The sequence below is a fragment of the Aquarana catesbeiana genome, linkage group LG01 (genome assembly GCF_042186555.1).
Source record: "Aquarana catesbeiana isolate 2022-GZ linkage group LG01, ASM4218655v1, whole genome shotgun sequence".
Classification (NCBI taxonomy): Eukaryota; Metazoa; Chordata; class Amphibia; order Anura; family Ranidae; genus Aquarana; species Aquarana catesbeiana.
The window spans coordinates 833385675-833404390 of record NC_133324.1 but is presented as its reverse complement, the minus strand read 5'-3'; the positions used below and the strand labels follow the sequence as shown (position 1 = coordinate 833404390).

The following is an 18716-nucleotide window of genomic DNA, read 5'->3' as shown; positions in this document are numbered from 1 at the left end:
AAATTTAATTATTTGCTTTGCTACTGGTTCTTATGAGTGATTTGTACTATTAGGCTGTTCACTTTGCAAGGTAATTTGGAATTTACAGGAAAGCTATATATATATATATATATATATATATATATATATTTATGGTTGGAGCCCTATGTCCGATATGGACATAGATAACATTTATAGTTAACATAAGACTTACCATCAGAAATAGACCTGGAAGTGTGGACTTACCATATGAAATGGACCTGAAAGTGTGCCTTGGTCTAATGGCCGGTATGCCAAAATAAGGGGGCATACCCTGGTTTAAGAAATGATTATTCTGTAAAGAGAAATGAATAGTTGAGAAATGCTGTGAAATGGGGAACGGAGGGTGGGTATCGCGCACAGGAAACCGACAAGCACCACAGGTGAGCGGGCTGGTTAAATACCCCCCGGGCTCCTCCCATAAATTCAGGCCACCATACTGGCCTTCCTACTTATGGTTGGAGCCCTATGTCCGATATGGACATAGATAACATTTATAGTTAACATAAGACTTACCATCAGAAATAGACCTGGAAGTGTGGACTTACCATATGAAATGGACCTGAAAGTGTGCCTTGGTCTAATGGCCGGTATGCCAAAATAAGGGGGCAAAAACATTCAGGTAGGGGTATAATATTTATTGGTTTTCAGTTATTCATTGAGCCAATTTTGAAAATGCCTGTGCCATCTCTACTTGAGGATTGGGGATATACCGGGCGAAGCAGGCTGATTTCCACCTGCCTAATCTTTTGATGACGTGGTCTGGGACCCCATGGCGGGATGCTGCGGAGGCTGCTCCGATACGAAAGGAGTGTCCGGAATACTGACTGGGGTTAAGGTGAAGAATGCGGAGAAGTATCCTTATGTGTTTCACAAACTGACAGGCACTTAAAGGTTTAACTGGGAATGGTAGAAGAGGACAGGTGTCCGGTTGTTCAGGCAGGAGTGACAGGAGACGGTTAAGTACGGTGACTGGACACCAGCTGTTATTAGTTTTGTAGAGGTGAATGTCTACTCCAGAGCCTGTTTGCTGGGTTTTAGAAACCTCGAGGTGAAGGATAAATTGGTCTTGGTAGCGAAGCAAGTGCCGTCTGCATAGTACTTGGTCTGTGGGGCTGTTACAGGTGAACTCGCCAGGTCGCAAGAACCCATAGTAAGCTAAATATATGGCTGCTTGTAGGACCGTGCTGGGGAGCAGACCGAATGGAGAAGTAGCCAGAATAGTCGACATCTCCCTGAAGATGGGCCCCGTGATGGGTAAGCGCTTGATGCTGATTACTGGTTGTTGTTTCTGAATGCCCCTAAGGATGGCTCGTATAGCGTGTGATGAGAACAGTGAAGATTTTGTGGGGTCTTCAAGAGTCAAGAAATGTTGTATGCCGGCTAGATATAGCCGAATGGTATTGTAAGATAAGGCCAGCTGAGTATGGCAGTATGAAGTGAAGGCCAGTACCTGTTTGACATCTGTTGGTCCTTTACAGCAGGATGTGAGGAATTTATTGAATGCCCTCCAAGCTGTCTGGTAGGCTTTGAGTGTGTTATGAGAGAGTGAGTGATTGATGAGCTGCGTGGCTCCTTGTAAATGTTGAGCTAGTCCAGGGTCAGCTGTGACCAGACGGGGATAGGGGCCGACACTGGATCGGCTGCGGGAACCTGTTTGAAAAAGGAGGTGTAGTTAAAACGTGACAGTGCGTCAGCAGCTAAATTGTCTCTGCCTGGAATAAATGCACAGTGAATGTTAAACTAATGCTGTAAGGACAGTTGTACCAATCTGCGCAGGAAGGACATGACTGCTAGGGACTTGGACCTGCCTTTGTTGATGATGTCTGCCGTGGCCTGATTGTCAGTGGTGAAGACCACGGTTTGCCCTGTCCAATGGTGACCCCAGAGTTGTGCAGCTGCTACTATGGGATAGAGTTCGAAGAGGGAAGATGTTCGGGTAAAGCCGGGTATCAACAGTATCTGTTGAGGCCAGGGTCCTGAAAACCATTGGTGGCCAAAAATTGCCGCGAAACCTGTGGAAGCTGCAGCGTCTGTCGCCACCTGAGGTGAAAGGGCCGACACCATGGGTATAAATAGGGATATGCCATTCCAGGCGGACAGGAATTCCTCCCACATAGATAGGTCCGCTATTGCTGCGGAGTCTAGATTCAGGATCTGATCGGGGTCTTGTGTTTCTGACAGGAATCTCAGCAGACGTGACACGAAGGTGCGGCCTTGTGGAATAATTCGCATGGCGAAATTAAGCATTCCCAGGAGAGATTGCAACTGCTTTTTGGTACACCCTTTGGTGTGGGTGAATTTGTGAAGGACCGCCCTGATGCGGGTTAGTTTGTCGAGGGGGAGACTGGCTTGCATAGTGCAGGTGTCTAAGTTGACTCCGAGAAAGGTGATGTTGTGTGCTGGGCCTTCGACTTTGTGCTCGGCGATGGGAACATTGAGATTCCCGAATACCACTCTGAGTTTGTCGAGGTCTCCTGGGGGCTTGCTGGGAGGTTCTATTAGTAGGAAGTCGTCCAGGTAATGGATGACTTCTTGGCACTGAGCCTTGTGTACCAGTATCCAAGCGAGGGATTGAGCGAATGTGTCGAAGAGCCAAGGGCTACTCTTCGAACCAAACATTAGTTTTGTGGCAAAATAATATGCGCAGACAGGTCGTACACCAAACGTAATTTATTTGTGAATTTGCCCTTGACAAGCCCAATAGGGCTGACGCTCCAAGTGCTGAAAGGGGGCTGAGTGAAGGGGCCTACGACGTAATCTCGGTCTACTTCTGCTTGTAAGAGCCGATCTATGGCTTGTTCATCAATGGCCGCTGAACGAAGATTCCCACATTCGTAAGTACTGTGGGGTAGTGAAATGAGGCCGGTGTGAAAGCCTACTGTGAAGCCCTGGATAAGGTAGGTGGCCAGGGAGGGGGTGGGATGTGAGGTGAGGTAGAGTCCTAGCCATAAGACATTGATCCGGCTTAGTCATGCCCTCTTCTGTTGTTTGACTTCGCACAGGTTTCTTGGGTGCGCTCTTTGGCATAAGGTGCAGATGTGGAGTAGGCGGCACTGACTGAAGTTGCAGGACCCGTAATTGTAATTATTGCAGATGGCTGCCCCTCCCACGGTTCGGACTGGGCGTCCGAATTTGTCCACCTGAGGCGTTTGTTCAGGGGCCGACTGACCCTGAAGTGCACCGGAGGTAGAGGGAAATTCGAAGGGACGTCTGGTTGTCGCATTGGCGCACCAGGTGGCAGTGTGGGTGGAGGACTGGCAAATCGCACACAGGGGTGAGCGTAAGCCGGCAAAATGGCGGCAGAACAGCTCTGTGTCCATGAGACTCCAATTTATTGTTGTTTGGAACTGTGTGAGTCTGGCAGCAGCCTTTGCGGAAAAGGAACGGTGGTAGTCGTAAAAGGAAAATCCTCCATACTTGTAGCCCAAGTCTACTACCGTATGGAGGTATAAGTCCAGCTCTTCCCTTCTGCTGGGGGCAGCTGAGCATAGGACGTCTCTCAGCATGCCAAAGGCCAGGGTGAATTCTGGGACGGATAACTTGCGGTTCAGTCTGGGGTCTTTGGCTTTAAGGACCACCGATATGTCACCCCAGGAGTAGGCCTTATTTTCTGCCAGATCATGCACAGAAATAAGGAGAGAGGCCAGGTTGACGTCCCTGCCGTCCAAAATGTCCTTCCTGATGCTGGTTGGAACCAAATGGGAGGGGTAGACAATGGGGCTCCAGCCTGAGGTACCTGCAGGAAGGGGTGTTAAGGTTTGGGTTGCCCGTTGGGTCGGGGACAGCCGCGGCCGGTCGTGCCTCCAGGAGTGCCACCCTGGTTTGTACGTCTGTGACCGAGGTAGACAGGGACGACACCATCGTGTGAAGTTGTGAGATGGCTGAAGATATTGACTGGAGGGATGCCTGCTGGGTACTGGGTCCTGCTGCTGGTGGGGGAAAGAGGAGTTTGAACAGCTCGCCTTTCCTCGCTGTGGCGGGGAAGGGCACACCTCTGCGTCTTAGCTCTGCCATCAGTTTGGGGATAGTCCATCCCCTGAGGGACTGCACGCTGCCGCTCTCTGAGACCGGGAAAGGTGACAGAGGGGCCGTGAAGTCTTCGCTGCCGGCCTGCGACATGGTTGATCTGGTGAGAATATCCTGTCTTTGAGCTCTTATTTTTGGTTGACTGTAACCTATTGGGGGTGACATAAATTTCAAGTTTTTTCTTTGATTCCCTGAGTCATACTTACCCGACTTATTTTCTCCCACTTTTTTTTTTTTTTTTTTTTTTACCTGGGGGGATATCGTCCAACCTGGTGCAGGGTGGACCTACTGAACTTTGACTGACCTGGAGGAAAATGAAAGGTGATAGTTCCGGAAGGGTTTGCTGACTAACTTGAAGCAATGACTTATATGGTGCTTACAATCTTGTGACAATGAAATGATTTGAAATGTTTGCCTTGATTATGCAATGAGTGAACTCCATGACAGAGGTCCGGCTTGGTCATGTCGTGACTGATCCGACCGTGAACCGGGCTCTGGAGCATGTACTAAAATGAGGCAACTGAAAAAACATTGGTGCACACCGGGACGAATCGGTGCATGTTTGATGCATCTGGATTCAAATCGGAGCGCAGTAAGAAACGAAATGAGAGAAATGTTTACCTTGACCGAGGCTCGAATTGGTTGTGCCGCATTTTGCGACTGGCAACGCACCGAGCTCTGGTATAGGTATGGATACGGCCGAAACAACTGAGGCATTCCGTGACGAATCGGTGCATCTCGGATGCGACTGGTTTCGAAACGGTGATGCGCTGTGGGAGTGAAATGATAGCAATTCCATGACAGAGATGCGGATCGGTCGCCCGATATCTGCGACTAGCTATGATCCGGACTCTGGAGCATGTTTCAGAAATGGGGCCGAGCCCTGGGGCACGCCGTAACGAATCGGTGCATGGAGGATGCGACTGGATTCGAAGCGTAGCGCGGTAAGTGCAGGTGTAACATATTGTTTGCCATGACAGAGGTGTGAATCGGTCGTGCTGCTGTAGCAACTGACTACGAATCGGACTCTGGAGCATGTACTGAAATGTGGGTAATACCTGGGGAACGCCGAGACGAATCGGTGCATTTCCATGCGACTGAATTCGTATCGGAGCGTGATACGTGGAAATGAAATGATAACCATGACAGAGGTACGAATCGATGAGTCATAACGACTGATAATGACGTGACTCTGGAGCATGTACTGAAATGAGGCCGTAACTAATGGGGCACACCGGAGCGAATCGGTGCATCTTTTAGGTGCGACTGGATTCGGATCGGAGCGCGGTACGTGACTGAAATGAGAAATGATTTGAAATGGTTTGAAATGTTAGAAATGTATTTAGAAATGTTTCAGAAATGAGAAATGATTGGTATCGAACTGACGTGGTTCGAAAAGATTTATGCATTTACGAATCGCTATGGCTGTCTACTGACACATGTTTAACAATTAAGACCTGTCTGAAATGAAGCGACGCTTGCGTCGCTGTGGTTTCCTCAGATAACGCGAAATGGTAACATGACGACAGTGCGAGTAATACACATGCGGTTACGTTCGTGAAATTTGCGAGTGATTCGTAATTCTGATACCACGGTTTAGTGACATGACATAACGTACGTAAAAACAAAAATCCGAGGGGACCCTACCTGCGACAGCCCAGCCAGACGCGTGGTGCGAACGAATCGGTAAACGTGGACTTCAAAAACTCTCGGGCACGGTGATCACGAATGCGGGAACTTGTGAGCCAAGTATTTGCGAACGCTGAAATCGGAATAGTCGGCCTAGTGACGTATATCGCGCACAGGAAACCGACAAGCACCACAGGTGAGCGGGCTGGTTAAATACCCCCCGGGCTCCTCCCATAAATTCAGGCCACCATACTGGCCTTCCTACATATACACATACACATATACATATATATACCCTGTTTCCCCGAAAATAAGACCTAGCGTGATTGTCAGTGATGGCTGCAATATAAGCCCTACCCCCCAAATATGCCCTAATCTGTTTCCCCGAAAATAAGCCCTAGCCTGAAAATAAGACCTACAAGGACTTTAACTAGGGCTTATTTGGGGGGGTAGGGCTTATATTGCAGCCATCACTGACAATCACGCTAGGTCTTATTTTCGGGGAAACAGGGTATAGAGAGAGAGAGAGAGAGAGAGAGAGAGAGAGAGAGAGATTTTTTCTTTAACCCAGGATTGGGTATTATTTGCAAACTAATATTCACCACATTTGATAGCTAAGGAAAAATTCTCTTGCAAACTGAACTATTTGCCTTTAGTAAATGAATACTAGAGTGTGGTTATGCATACATCATATGACAAGGTAGAAAGGATTACAGGTTTACAATATTTGTTGAAAGTGAATCTATCAAATGAAATATTCTGCAAGAACACCCCGTTTAGTTTGTGACTTCAGCTAGGCTTCACAATGTTGTACCTACATTTTGACCATCTGCGGAAGCACTGTGGTTTACACTGCTCATACACATCAACACTTTCCCTTCCCAAAGAACTCAAATATGCAACTCAACAATTACTTAGGATGAAGAAGCTTGACTGATTCCACTCATCATAATGCATCTGAGCTCTTAAGGGACCAGTAAAAAAATGTGGTTAGCCATAAAAGCAATGCAAAAGACATGATCAGATCTTCAATTAACATATCAAGACACCTGCCATCAAAGTGACGTGAGAGTTGTATACTTTGCACAAGGCTAGAGTGCCCTCTATTTCACGTCACATCATGACACATCAGGGAATTGCAGAGATGGAGCCATCTTAAATGTATGCCTGTTATCACAGTGCACAAACAATATTATTATGATAATGTTTTCTGAACACAATGCAGAGTGGCACAAAAGTAGAGCAATTTTTGTATAAATTAAACAGATTAGCAAGTTAAAACAGGAAACCTTGATAGATGAATTTTATGGCCGTGACTCATTTATAAAGAGATCTACTGTCACCATCATAATCATTGCAATTATTATTGTAGTTGACTTAGAAAGGTTCATTATAAATCAGAATTAAGGAGGTCAGCCTAACCTAAAGTGATATCTAAGATGGATCTTAACACATAATGAATGACAATTAGTTAGCTAAAGTACTGAGTATTTTCAATGTTTTTCAGTAAATTTTAAAATATTGCTTTCACCACATCACAGTGCTGCTGATCTCTTCCAGCACCATTCTGTCTACAAGGACTCACTCCAGCTGTTTCTGTACATGATTGCTTGGGACAGGTTTACTGATGGTGACAATAGCGGAATATGTCTGAGCAATCAAAGCCTGTGAGGCGGGGTGTGTGCGATGAGGTGAAAACTCAGGCGTGCCATTGGGAGACATAAAGGGGTCGATTTACTAAAAACAAATAGACTGTGCACTTTGCAACTTGAAGTTGCTCCAGAGCTTAGTAAATGAGGTAAAGCTTCACTTTGAAAAGAGCACCCAATCATGTGCATGGAAAATAAAAAAACATTTTGCTTGCACATGATTGGATGATGGAAGTCAGTAGAGCTTTTGCTAATTTACTAAGCTCTGGAGCAACTGCCTTTAGTAAATCAACCCCCAAGTTACTAAACAAGGGCCACCATAACCAGATAACCAGGTATTTTGAAAGCTGCAGCACTAAAACATTAGGGAGTAGTGCAGCTGTGCATGGTAGCCAATCGGCTTCTAACTTCAGCTTGTTCAATTAAAGTGGATGTAAACCCAATGTCATACTTTCTAAACTACTGCCATAGAGGTTATCTATAAGGATATAGATGTCTCCTGCATGTATCTTTACCTGTCAAATGTCTCCCCTCTGTCTGTTATGAGACCTGAAAAACTGCAGATTCTGTGGGTGGGTCTGTTGTCTGGAGCTCAGTGGGTGGAGTCATGTCAGTAGACTCCCCGCCCACCTCTACACTCTCCTTGTCAATATGTGTATTTCTAACACCGAACTTCTGCTGAACTTCTGATATGATCTCTAACATCCAGTGAAAAGACAGGAAAGTAACCACATGACTTCAGCATGCCAAATCATGGTGAGGTGTGGAACAGCCAATCCTTGCAGAGCTGCTGAAGAAAGGAGTGGGGGAGGGAATTAAAAAATAATGCATGTCTTAGGCTAGTGCACAGAGATGTAAATCACCTGTCACTCACAGCAAGGGGGAGGATTTGACAAAGTTTTTCTCTGTTTGTCAAGATTTATCTCACTGAACAATAAAAGAGGATTGCTCAGAGATGGATTAACTCTTTGTGGCAAGACTGGGCTCAAATGATAGGAAATCTTATACTCTACATTATGATATAAAAAAAAAAAATCTTCGGGTTTACATCCACTTTAAGCTTTGAGAAAAAAAACTGGAAGCCGAATGGTTTCTCTGCAGAGCTGCACCAAAATTTGCACTCTCCGTTTTTAGTAAATTAACCCCTATAAACATTTACATTTAAATGAACATGTTAAAGCTTCTATGTGATTTTAGTGATTGGGTTTAAGTCTACTTTAGTCTTGGATAGATAATGGTGCATAATGATTTGTCAACTATCAATATAAATGGGGGCCTTTCCACTAACTGACCATCTCTGAAAAGAGGGCTTTAACACTGATAGGCCATCACTGTAAAGACGGTCTTTTACACTTATAGACACCAGTCCACTGATGGACCACCAGGGTAAAAGTGAGACTTTCTACTGATGTGACCAGGGCCGGTGCTACCACTAGGCAAACTAGGCAGCCGCCTAGGGCGCACTGCTGCCTAGGGTGCCCGGCCACTGGTGTTTCTACTCTCTTCTCTCTGCTGCAAGCAACTAAGTCTCAGCATCATCAGGCAGCCACCGCTCCGTTCGCACATAGTGTCAGAGGCGCAGCGGCAGCGGAGGACTGCTTCTGTGTCCTGACTCCCAAACAAATGGAAGCAAGCAAACATTCATTGACGGGCACTGGTAGGCTGCATTAATGGGCGCTGGTAGGCTGCATTTGTTGGGCACTGGTGAGGCTGCATTTGATGGGAGCTGGTGAGGCTGCATTTGATGGGAGCTGGTGAGGCTGCATTTGATGGGAGCTGGTGAGGCTGCATTTGATGGGAGCTGGTGAGGCTGCATTTGATGGGAGCTGGTGAGGCTGCATTTGATGGGAGCTGGTGAGGCTGCATTGATGGGCGCTGGTGAGGCTGCATTGATGGGCGCCGGTGAGGCTGCATTGATGGGTGCTGGTGAGGCTGCATTGATGGGCGCTGGTGAGGGATATACATGGGCAGGGCAAACGGGGTAGGGTCAGGGGTGGAGCCAAGGGGGTGGCAAAATGAGGTTTCGCCTAGGGTGCCAAAAATCCTTGCACCAGCCCTGGATGTGACACCAAAGTAAAATGGGGTTTTTCCACAAAGAGACTACCAACGTAAAGAGAGCGAAAATTGCCTGTCGACCACGCCAGGATACGTGTGAGCTAATAACTTGCTTTGACTTCTGCCTGTGTTGCACTCTTATCAGTTGGCATTGTTCTTGGTTCTCTGCATGGACTAGAGAACAATTCCCCTCCATGTTACAGAGTTGTGTGCTAAGGAGACAACACTGCTCCTTCACAGATGCAGTACAGTAAGCATTGCGACCCTAGAGCAGGAAGTGTATTATTGGCAGGATTACCAGGTAAAAATAAAGGGAAAAAAACCTTCAAAAAAGAAAACAAATGCAACCACCACATCTAAGGACTGGAAAGCTTTAAAGCCCATCTCAAGGAAACAAAACCCTTGCAGTGATAAAGGGGCTCATCTAGTCTAGGGCAGAGGATTAAAGTGTAAATACTTACCTTACTCCTTGGTGAAACAGGCTCCCTACAGAGCTCTGACCGGTCTCTGGCTCCTTTTGCACACCAGCGCAGCCGACCCCTGCCTTCTAGCTTCCAGTCCTTCTTTCCCCACCCAGCCTCCAACCTCTTCAGCCTCGCCTTGTCCCATCCTCTCCCATTCTCCCCCTCCACCTCCCCAAGCCTCCTCCGCTGCTGTGATTAGTGAACAGCGGAAAGCAGGAGGCAGATTAGCGCAGGACGGGGGGCAGGAGGAGAAGCTGCCCGAATTAACTTTTGAAGGTGATTGGCTGCTGGACACATGGCGGTCCTAAGCAACCAATCACCAGGTTGCTAATATGGAAATTCACTCTGCTGGCTCCCGCTCCCAGCCTCTGTCCAGAACTGTGCTACCTTCTGTTCTCGGCTGTGAGGTAGGATACTGCTATGGGAGGGAAAGAGAGGGGGTTAAGGGGGACAAGAGGTCACTGCTATAGGGGAAAGGGGGGCAGAGGACACTAGTGTGTGTGTGTGTGGGGGGGGGGGGGTGATGTGAAGGGGCAGAGGACACTCTTATGGGCAAGGCCACCCCCATAGCAGTGTCCTCTACCACCCTTCACATTACCCCCCTCACCCCCTGAGCCCTGTATTCTGAGTTGAATGCACTCCTGATCCCTGCATTTTGATCGCAGTGTTTAAAATCTAATTTTATTATTTTTTTGTTACACTTTTAGGCAGGCCATAGATCATGCAATTTCTTTTTTTCCAACACAGGTGGAAGGAACGAAAATTGCTAGATTTCACCATCAACACAGTCAGTGTTGATGGGGGAATCCCTCCTGCTGCGCTATTGCGTTCTGCCAGTGGAGAGCCTTCCCTACTGGCAGAACACAATGATTAGTGTTGTCGGCTGTAGCCAGCGGCACTAATCAATCGAGAAAAACCAGAGAGGCTGGTTGTACACAAGTCTTATAAATAGGCTGGTTGTACACAAGTCTTATAGATTGGCTTGTGTACACTAGCCTGCCCATACATGGATTGAAATTAGTCTGGTCCCTGCTGAACCAGCCTTATTTTAATCCATGTATGGCCAGCTTAAGTAAGCAAGTGCTGCAAAAAGGTTTTCAAAAAGGAGGCTACGGTAAGTGGGGGCATCCCACCAAAATTTTGGTAAGGGGCCCTGCGATTTGCTGTTATTATATATAGGTAAAATAGAACACCTAAATAATTCAGTAGAATTCGTATATATTATAAACATTCTCTGGCATCATCTACAATAGGGACTAATAGGTTTTGTAAGCTAGAGAACTACATTAAAGAAAAAAAAAAAAAAGTCCCGGTGAACTACATAAAGTATAAAAATAATCCGCATGTTAACATTTTATTGAAACTGTATCCTTTAGATGTGCTCTGCTCACATTTATGAGAACGGGGAATATACATATTAGCCGGTGTTTAGTTAGATGGCTCTTGTACTGAGAGGATACCATATTATGCAACATTTAGGGATCATTCAATAGGGATCACACCAGTAGGTGGGTGCATGGCGCATACAACATGCTTGTGCTGGTGTGTGTCGTGCACACGTAATGCTTTGTTAAAACTCGTTGCAATGTTTGCTTTTTTTTGTCTTTTTTAAGCATTATTTAACTTACACTTCATTCAATTCTAAGCATTATAGGGCATTAGAACAAGCTGCGCACAAATACAACAAATCAGTCATTTTTTTTACCACAACAAGCCAGCGAGAACATAAGGCAAATCGCCTTGTCTATACTGCCCAATATAGTCCAATTGGGCTAATTGAAAGCGTCCATAAGTAGGTGGAATGCCAAATTTTTACTACATCTACAACAGTGTCAGATCTTAAGTTACATTACCTCTGTGGGCTGCTCTATGGGCTGCTGTATGACCAACTGGTTGTGATGTTGAAGTACAGTCTTTAAATAGTCTAAAACTGTCTGGCAGGGCACTGCAAGAGACAGAGCAGTCACATTAGTAACAAGTACACAAAAATACAACAAACATCAAGCAGATTTTTATCATCACTAACAACGTAAAAACTATTACAGTTTAAAGCCCAAGTTTAATCAGAAATAAAATGAAAAAACAAAAATCAGCACATGGGACATTACAGTAAGTAGGATGTGTCCCCTGTGCTGCTGTCTCCTCTGTTAGGTGAAATCCTCCTTCATTTTTCTTGCCCTACCAACACTGCCATAACCTTCTGGTGAAGTGGGGGTTAAAAGAGGGGGTTCAACAGAGCTGTGACAGACTCTCATCAAGAGTGCCCGAATATGCCGGCTCTTTCCGCCCTCTGCTCCATTCTGTGAGTGAAACAGGATCTAAGAATGGAGGACAGGTGGATGATTGAAAGGTCTGCCTCCTCCATTCATAGACCCTGTTTTATTCATAGAAGTAGATCAGCTCAGCTCCAATAACCCTCGCCACGCTGGAAGATTACAGTGGCACAGGATCGATAGAAGAAGATTTCAGCTAACAGAGGAGCCAGCAGCACAAGGGACACACCCTAATGACTGTAAGTAATGTCCCTTGTGCTGATTATTGTTTTTGATTTTTGACCAAACTTAGGTTTTAAATCAAACACCAATTACAGCTAAACAATAGGCAGATGTATAAAGAAAAAAAATTGAAATTTCAAAAATATTTATAAAGAAAAAAAAATGTCAAACATAAGTTAGTAAGTAAGCTGATATAAGTTAGTACTTTATATCAGCTTTCTGCAATTCCCTATACAGCAGGCTGGGAGAGGAAATGTCAGCACTAGGAACCAATCAGGGTATTCTGCTGTGCTCAGTGTTGTCAGTCTAACACTGTGACCATGGTTACAGGAGGGGAGAGCACATGATGAATCAGTTTGCTGTGGGGGTAATAACTTGAATCAAAGCTGTACTGTTACCTGAACTTGTGGTCCAGGACCTAGCGGTGCTGTTTGATAAGATGTCTAGATCCTTATACCATATACACATTGAACATTTAAAGCGTTTGCTACCCCAACACTTCATATTCCTGATCTGTGCCAGCTGTACCATGTACTTGTATGAAAAAGTATCTTGTTCTCTTTGTATCGCTTCCTTTATATGAAATCTCTGGTGTTCCTGCCAGTCACCTTGCTTTCCTATTAAAAACTGACCACACTAAGCAGGAGACCGCACCGTGGTCAGTTCTCTAGCTATGCTGGGAACTCAGTGTACTCTCCTTCAATGATCAGACTTGTTCTGACACGCCCCTGCTTCACAGCCATTCACTGGCAAGCTCCATGTGCTGCTGCTGCTTCTCCCCCATGCTCTTATGCAGCTGAGAACAGAGGTAATGTGATCAAAAAAGGGGGAAAAAAAGGTATTTATAATGTTTTTAAACTGAATGGGTTGTTTTACAAGATGATCGTTTACAATCACTCTAATAGGGCGTACACACGGTCGGACTTTGTTCGGACATTCCGACAACAAAATCCTAGGATTTTTTCCAACGGATGTTGGCTCAAACTTGTCTTGCATACACATGGTCACACAAAGTTGTCGGAAAATCCGATCATTCTGAACGCGGTGACGTAAAACACGTACGTCGGGACCATAAACGGGGCAGTGGCCAATAGCTTTCATCTCTTTATTTATTCTGAGCATGCGTGGCACTTTGTCCGTCGGATTTGTGTACACACGATCGGAATTTCCGACAACGGATTTTGTTGTCGGAAAATTTTATCTCCTGCTCTCCAACTTTGTGTGTCGGAAAATCCGATGGAAAATGTCCGATGGAGCCCACACATGGTCGGAATTTCCGACAACACGCTCCGATCGGACATTTTCCATCGGAAAATCCGACCGTGTGTACGGGGCATAACACTATAGCGCCCATAACTGGCCTCTTTGCAGCTCTTTGCAAATCACTTTCTCCTAAAGTGCGAGAGTTTTAAACAAAAGAATCCAAAAATTGCTGAATATCCATTTCCAATTACTCTGTATTATCAGAATGGCTTTAAAGAGAATTCCCCTCTGTCTAAACCTTCTCTACAACACTATGAACACACCTTACATGTACCAGATTCTCTATAAAGGTCTGATTTCACATGATGTTATTGTACCTTAAATGTGATACTTTCCAGATGGCTAATGGCTGGAGATGAAGCACATGACTGAAGCCCCTCGTAAATCTGACCTTAGTGACACATTTCCAGAGGTTTATGAGAATTGGAGCCTTTCTGTGTAGCTACCGAGAGACTCACAAACAATATTAATAATTTAGCAATAGCAATTATACAAGAAAATATGAAATTTTCTCCATGGCAAGTACACTCCAATTTAAAGATTGAATAATATTGAATATTCATCTACATTGAATATTTGGGTACATCATAAAACAACTGGACAACATTTAAAAAATAACTTTGCTCTAATAAAAAAGCAGGATATTGTTTAGAACAAGGCAATGATTAAATCACAAAATATGCCAATGAACATGTGTGACTCTGCTGGGGGAATGTAGAATCTGACACGCCGAAGAAGGTATCTGTTCCTGCTCTAGTGTCACAACTAGGGATGAGCCAAACACCCCCCCGGTTCGGTTCGCAGCAGTACATGCGAACAGGCAAAAAATTTGTGAACACCGTTAAAGCTTATGGGACACGAACATGAATAATCAAAAGTTCTAATTTTAACCCTTTCATGACTAAGCCTATTTTCGAAATTTGGTGTTTACACGTTAAAATCCGTATTTTTTGCTAGAAAATTACTTAGAGTTCCCAAACATTATATATATATATATTTTTTAGCAGAGAATCTAGAGAATAAAATGGAGATTGTTACAATAGTTTATATCACACGGTATTTGTGCAGCGGTGTTTTAAACACAAATTTTTGGAAAAGGGACACTTTCATGAATTGTAAAAAATCCAAACAGTAAAGTTGCCCCAATTTTTTTGTATAATGTGAAAGATGATGTTACGCTGAGTAAATAGATACCAAACATGTCACCCTTTATAATTGCACGCACTCGTGGAATGGCGACAAACTACGGTACCTATGAATTTCCATAGGCGACGCTTTAAATTTTTTTTACGGTTACCAGGTTTGAGTTACAGAGGAGGTCCAGGGCTAGAATTATTGCTCTCGCTCTGACGATTGCGATCTTTTTCAGTCCCTCGGTGGAGCATGAGAAGAAGAAGAAGACTTTGTGGGACATTTTTATTTTATTATCTTTTTTTAATAAAGGACTTGTCCCAAGCCGTGTCTTGTCATTTTTACCATTTTGACACTTTTTTTGTGAAATGGTAGGGGTACATTTGTACCCCGTTACCATTTCACACAGAGACCAGGATCTGGGGTCCCCTCGTTAAAAGGGGCTTCCAGATTCTGATAAGCCCCCCGCCCGCAGACCCCCACAACCACCGGGCAAGGGTTGTGGGGATGAGGCCCTTGTCCTCATCAACATGGGGACAAGATGCTTTGGGGGCTACCCCAAAGCACCCTCACCATGTTGTGGGCATGTGGCCTGGTACGGTTCAGGAGGGGGGGGCGCTCTCTCGTCCCCCCTCTTTTGATGCGGCCTGCCAGGTTGCGTGCTTGGATAAGGGTCTGGTATGGGTTTTGAGGGGGACCCCCACGCCATTTTTATTCTAATTTTGGCACGGGGTTCCCCTTAATATCCATACCAGACCCAAAGGGACTGGTAATGGACTGGGGGATCCCATGCCGTTTTTTTCAATGACTTATGTGATATGATATGACTTATCTGTATTACCCCGACTGACAATTCATTATAGCCGCGAGTCGTTTTAAATGACTTTTTTCATTTAGAAATGTCATTTTGCTCTCGGACTGTTCTAAACACGGGAAACAGGCGCCACTTTACAGGCATACTATAGACAACCCCCAGGTACAAAATTTAAAGGAATATTTCACTTTTATTGTTTCACTTTAAGCATTATTAAAATCACTGCTCCCGAAAAAAGGTCTGTTTTTAAAACTTTTTTTTGCAATGATACATGTCCCCTGGGGCAGGACCCGGGTCCCCAAACACTTTTTATGACAATACCATGCATATAAGCCTTTAAAATCACCACTTTTGGTTTCTCCCATAGACTTTTAAAAGGTGTTCCGTGGCTTTCGAATTTGCCGCGAACACCCCAAATTGTTAGTTATTCTGCAAACAGGCGAACACCCGATGTTCGAATTGAACTTACGTTTGACTCGAACATCGGGCTCATCCCTACAACACATTGGTACAGCTTTTATAGAAGGGAAGTGGGGGATCCTATTAAAGCACTGTCACTAATACTGCATTCTGCAGTACATGGCATGCAGCATACAGAGTGCAGTAGCAAAAGTAAATTCTTCATAAAACAGTTCTAGTAATCATGCTGTACAAGGTACACTTGGGAGGGCTCACTGACAAAAACTCAGTAAAAGGTAGGTACTGGAGCCAGGCTTATGCTAGCACTTAACTATTTTCATATTACGGGCTGCATTTGACAGTATTTGCTAAAAGATTTACCATCCATTAAACATGATTTATCTACTAATGATACCTGTGTACACCTGACAAGTTTGAGGGCGATGTTTGCCCAATTAAACATGGGTGTCACTATGCTCCAACACCTTTGGCACATGCCATGGGTCTCCTACTGGGGGGCCCAGAGTAAGGTTGCCACCTTTCCTTCAAGTCAAACCCGAACACTTTGGCGGCGCACGCCAATTCTTTTTTTTATAGTATAAACTATAGATATATTTTGCTATTAAATAACATTTCTAATCATATGAAGTTAATAAGAGTCCCCCTTTACATCAGAGTCCACAAAGTTCCCCTTTTACATCTAAAACTGTCAGAGTTCCCTTTCACTGTAAGGGGGGACTCTGCAGACTCTGATGTAAGGGAGAACTCTGGGGCCTCTAACATAAGGGATGCTCTGGAAACCCTGATTAAAGGGGGAACACTGAGAACTCTGATGTAAGAAGAAGAGTCTGGTGTAAGGGGAAACAATGTGGCCTTTGGTGTAAAGGGGAACTCTGATGTAAGGGGTGCTCTGAGAACCCTGATTTGCCTTAGTGTACTTACTCAGAGGCAGGAGAGAGAAGGGGGGGACATCAGTCACAGACAGGGATGGATGGTGAGCTCACTCACCCTTTGGCAGTCAGCACCTCTCATCCAGATGTATCTGAGGTTGCTCGACTTCAAAATTTCCGGCCCCAACTTTCCTTTTCTGATGCACAGTGCACAGGGGATTGGAGCGTAGGCAGACAAAGAGGGGTAGGGGGTGGGGGGAAGAGGTGCAGATTGAGCCCTCTCTCCTCTCCTGTCTGTGTGTGTTAATGGGGGGGGGGTTGTTAGTGTTGGCTTTGGGCATTGTGAAAGAGTGTAACAGACACTCTCAGCTTAGACAACTGCAGCGATGAACCCTGCTGGGAAGCCATAGTCCAGTCTAAACAATGTATCCGGGTCTCAGACAGTCTGAAACCCGGACACATGATTCAAAACCCGAACTGTCCGGGTGAATCCTGGACAGGTGGCAACCCCAGCCCAGATTCTAGTCACACCCAGCCAGCTTGTGGCATTGCTGGATGAAGTGATTTTCAGCTCCACAGTGCCTGCATAGTTCTGACACCAATGTCACTCAGATAAGCCAAAGCCAGCAGCGTGGGAACAGAGCCTCTACTCTCTTGGGAAAATAGACACTGATGGCCACACAAGGAGGGAACTTTACCACTGAGCAGCAATGTAAGGTAGCACTTCACCTCTGCCCACCATTGTATGGGGACACTGCACCACGGACAACCATTGTAAGGGGACACTGCACCATTGACTACCAATGTAGGGAGATATTGCGCCACTGTAAGCACCAACGTAAAGGTGTACTTTACCACTGACAACCAATTTAAGAGGACACTGCATCACTGACCACCAATTTAAGTGGATATTGCACTACTGAGCACTAATGTAAGGAGACACTGCATTGCTGACCACCAATATAAGGAGACATTGATAAAAGAATACAGTGTGGCGCTAAAGTGAACTTGTTCCTCATTTGGGTCGGACCCACTAAAATATCAATCAGAGGGCCAAACTTACCCAGTGAGGTATTTAATCAAAATAGGATTTTTCCAAATCCTGTATTATTACAAAAGGAAAAAGCAATAATAAATCAACCGAGTGTTCCCTATAGTCTGCCTTATCAGGTGTGTGTTAAATTGTATCCAATAAAATCCAGCCAAACAAAGAGCTAATTGTGTTATCCTAAAGGAGATGACTGTGTGGGGATAAGTATATATGCTATTTAATCGTGAAGAGAAAATATATTAAATAAAATAATAAACGTGGTATTTATATTAAAATTCCGTGAAACAACAACCAATGTGCTAAAATGTTGCTCAGCAGACGTGTGTATCTGTTGGTAACAGGTGTCATACAAGGTAAGTATATGTGAAAAAAGTAAAAATATAGAAACATATAACTCAATATAAGTGCACTCATATATATAAATATTGTTCATAAACACACTCAATGTAATCAAATGTGAGTCCCAATGCTGGACCTATGAAGGTACACCCAAATACTTGGCCGCTTGGGCTTCCTTTGGACAGCCAGAATGGTTCCCGTATATTCAGATGGTAGGCATGAAATTGTAGATATAGGTATGTAAAAAATACTCTTACCAAGAGTGGTGGACTCCCCGGCCAGCGGCTTCGGAGTCAGAGTAAGCTTGTGGTAAAACGAACGGCAATGAGTGGAATGCTGCTTCGTCCGTCAGTAGAAGTACAGGAAGGTAAGGGTCTCCACAGGACTATCCCCCACACTAGGACGCTCTATTCACCATACAGCTCCTCCGGTGGAAAAATCAAAGGAGAGACTCCACATAGCGTAAAACTGCTTTAGAAAGACTTTAATA

General features: G+C 44.9%; 1 protein-coding gene across 1 annotated transcript in view; it reads right to left on the bottom strand.

Moving 5' to 3' along the window:
* The window catches only part of BEND4 (BEN domain containing 4), a 200539-nt gene that overhangs the window by 90336 nt on the left and 91487 nt on the right, over positions 1 to 18716 (bottom strand). The window contains exon 3 of the mRNA XM_073608509.1: positions 11698 to 11789. Within this exon, the coding sequence (XP_073464610.1) occupies positions 11698 to 11789 (92 nt within the window). The remainder of the gene's footprint in view (positions 1 to 11697; positions 11790 to 18716) is intronic.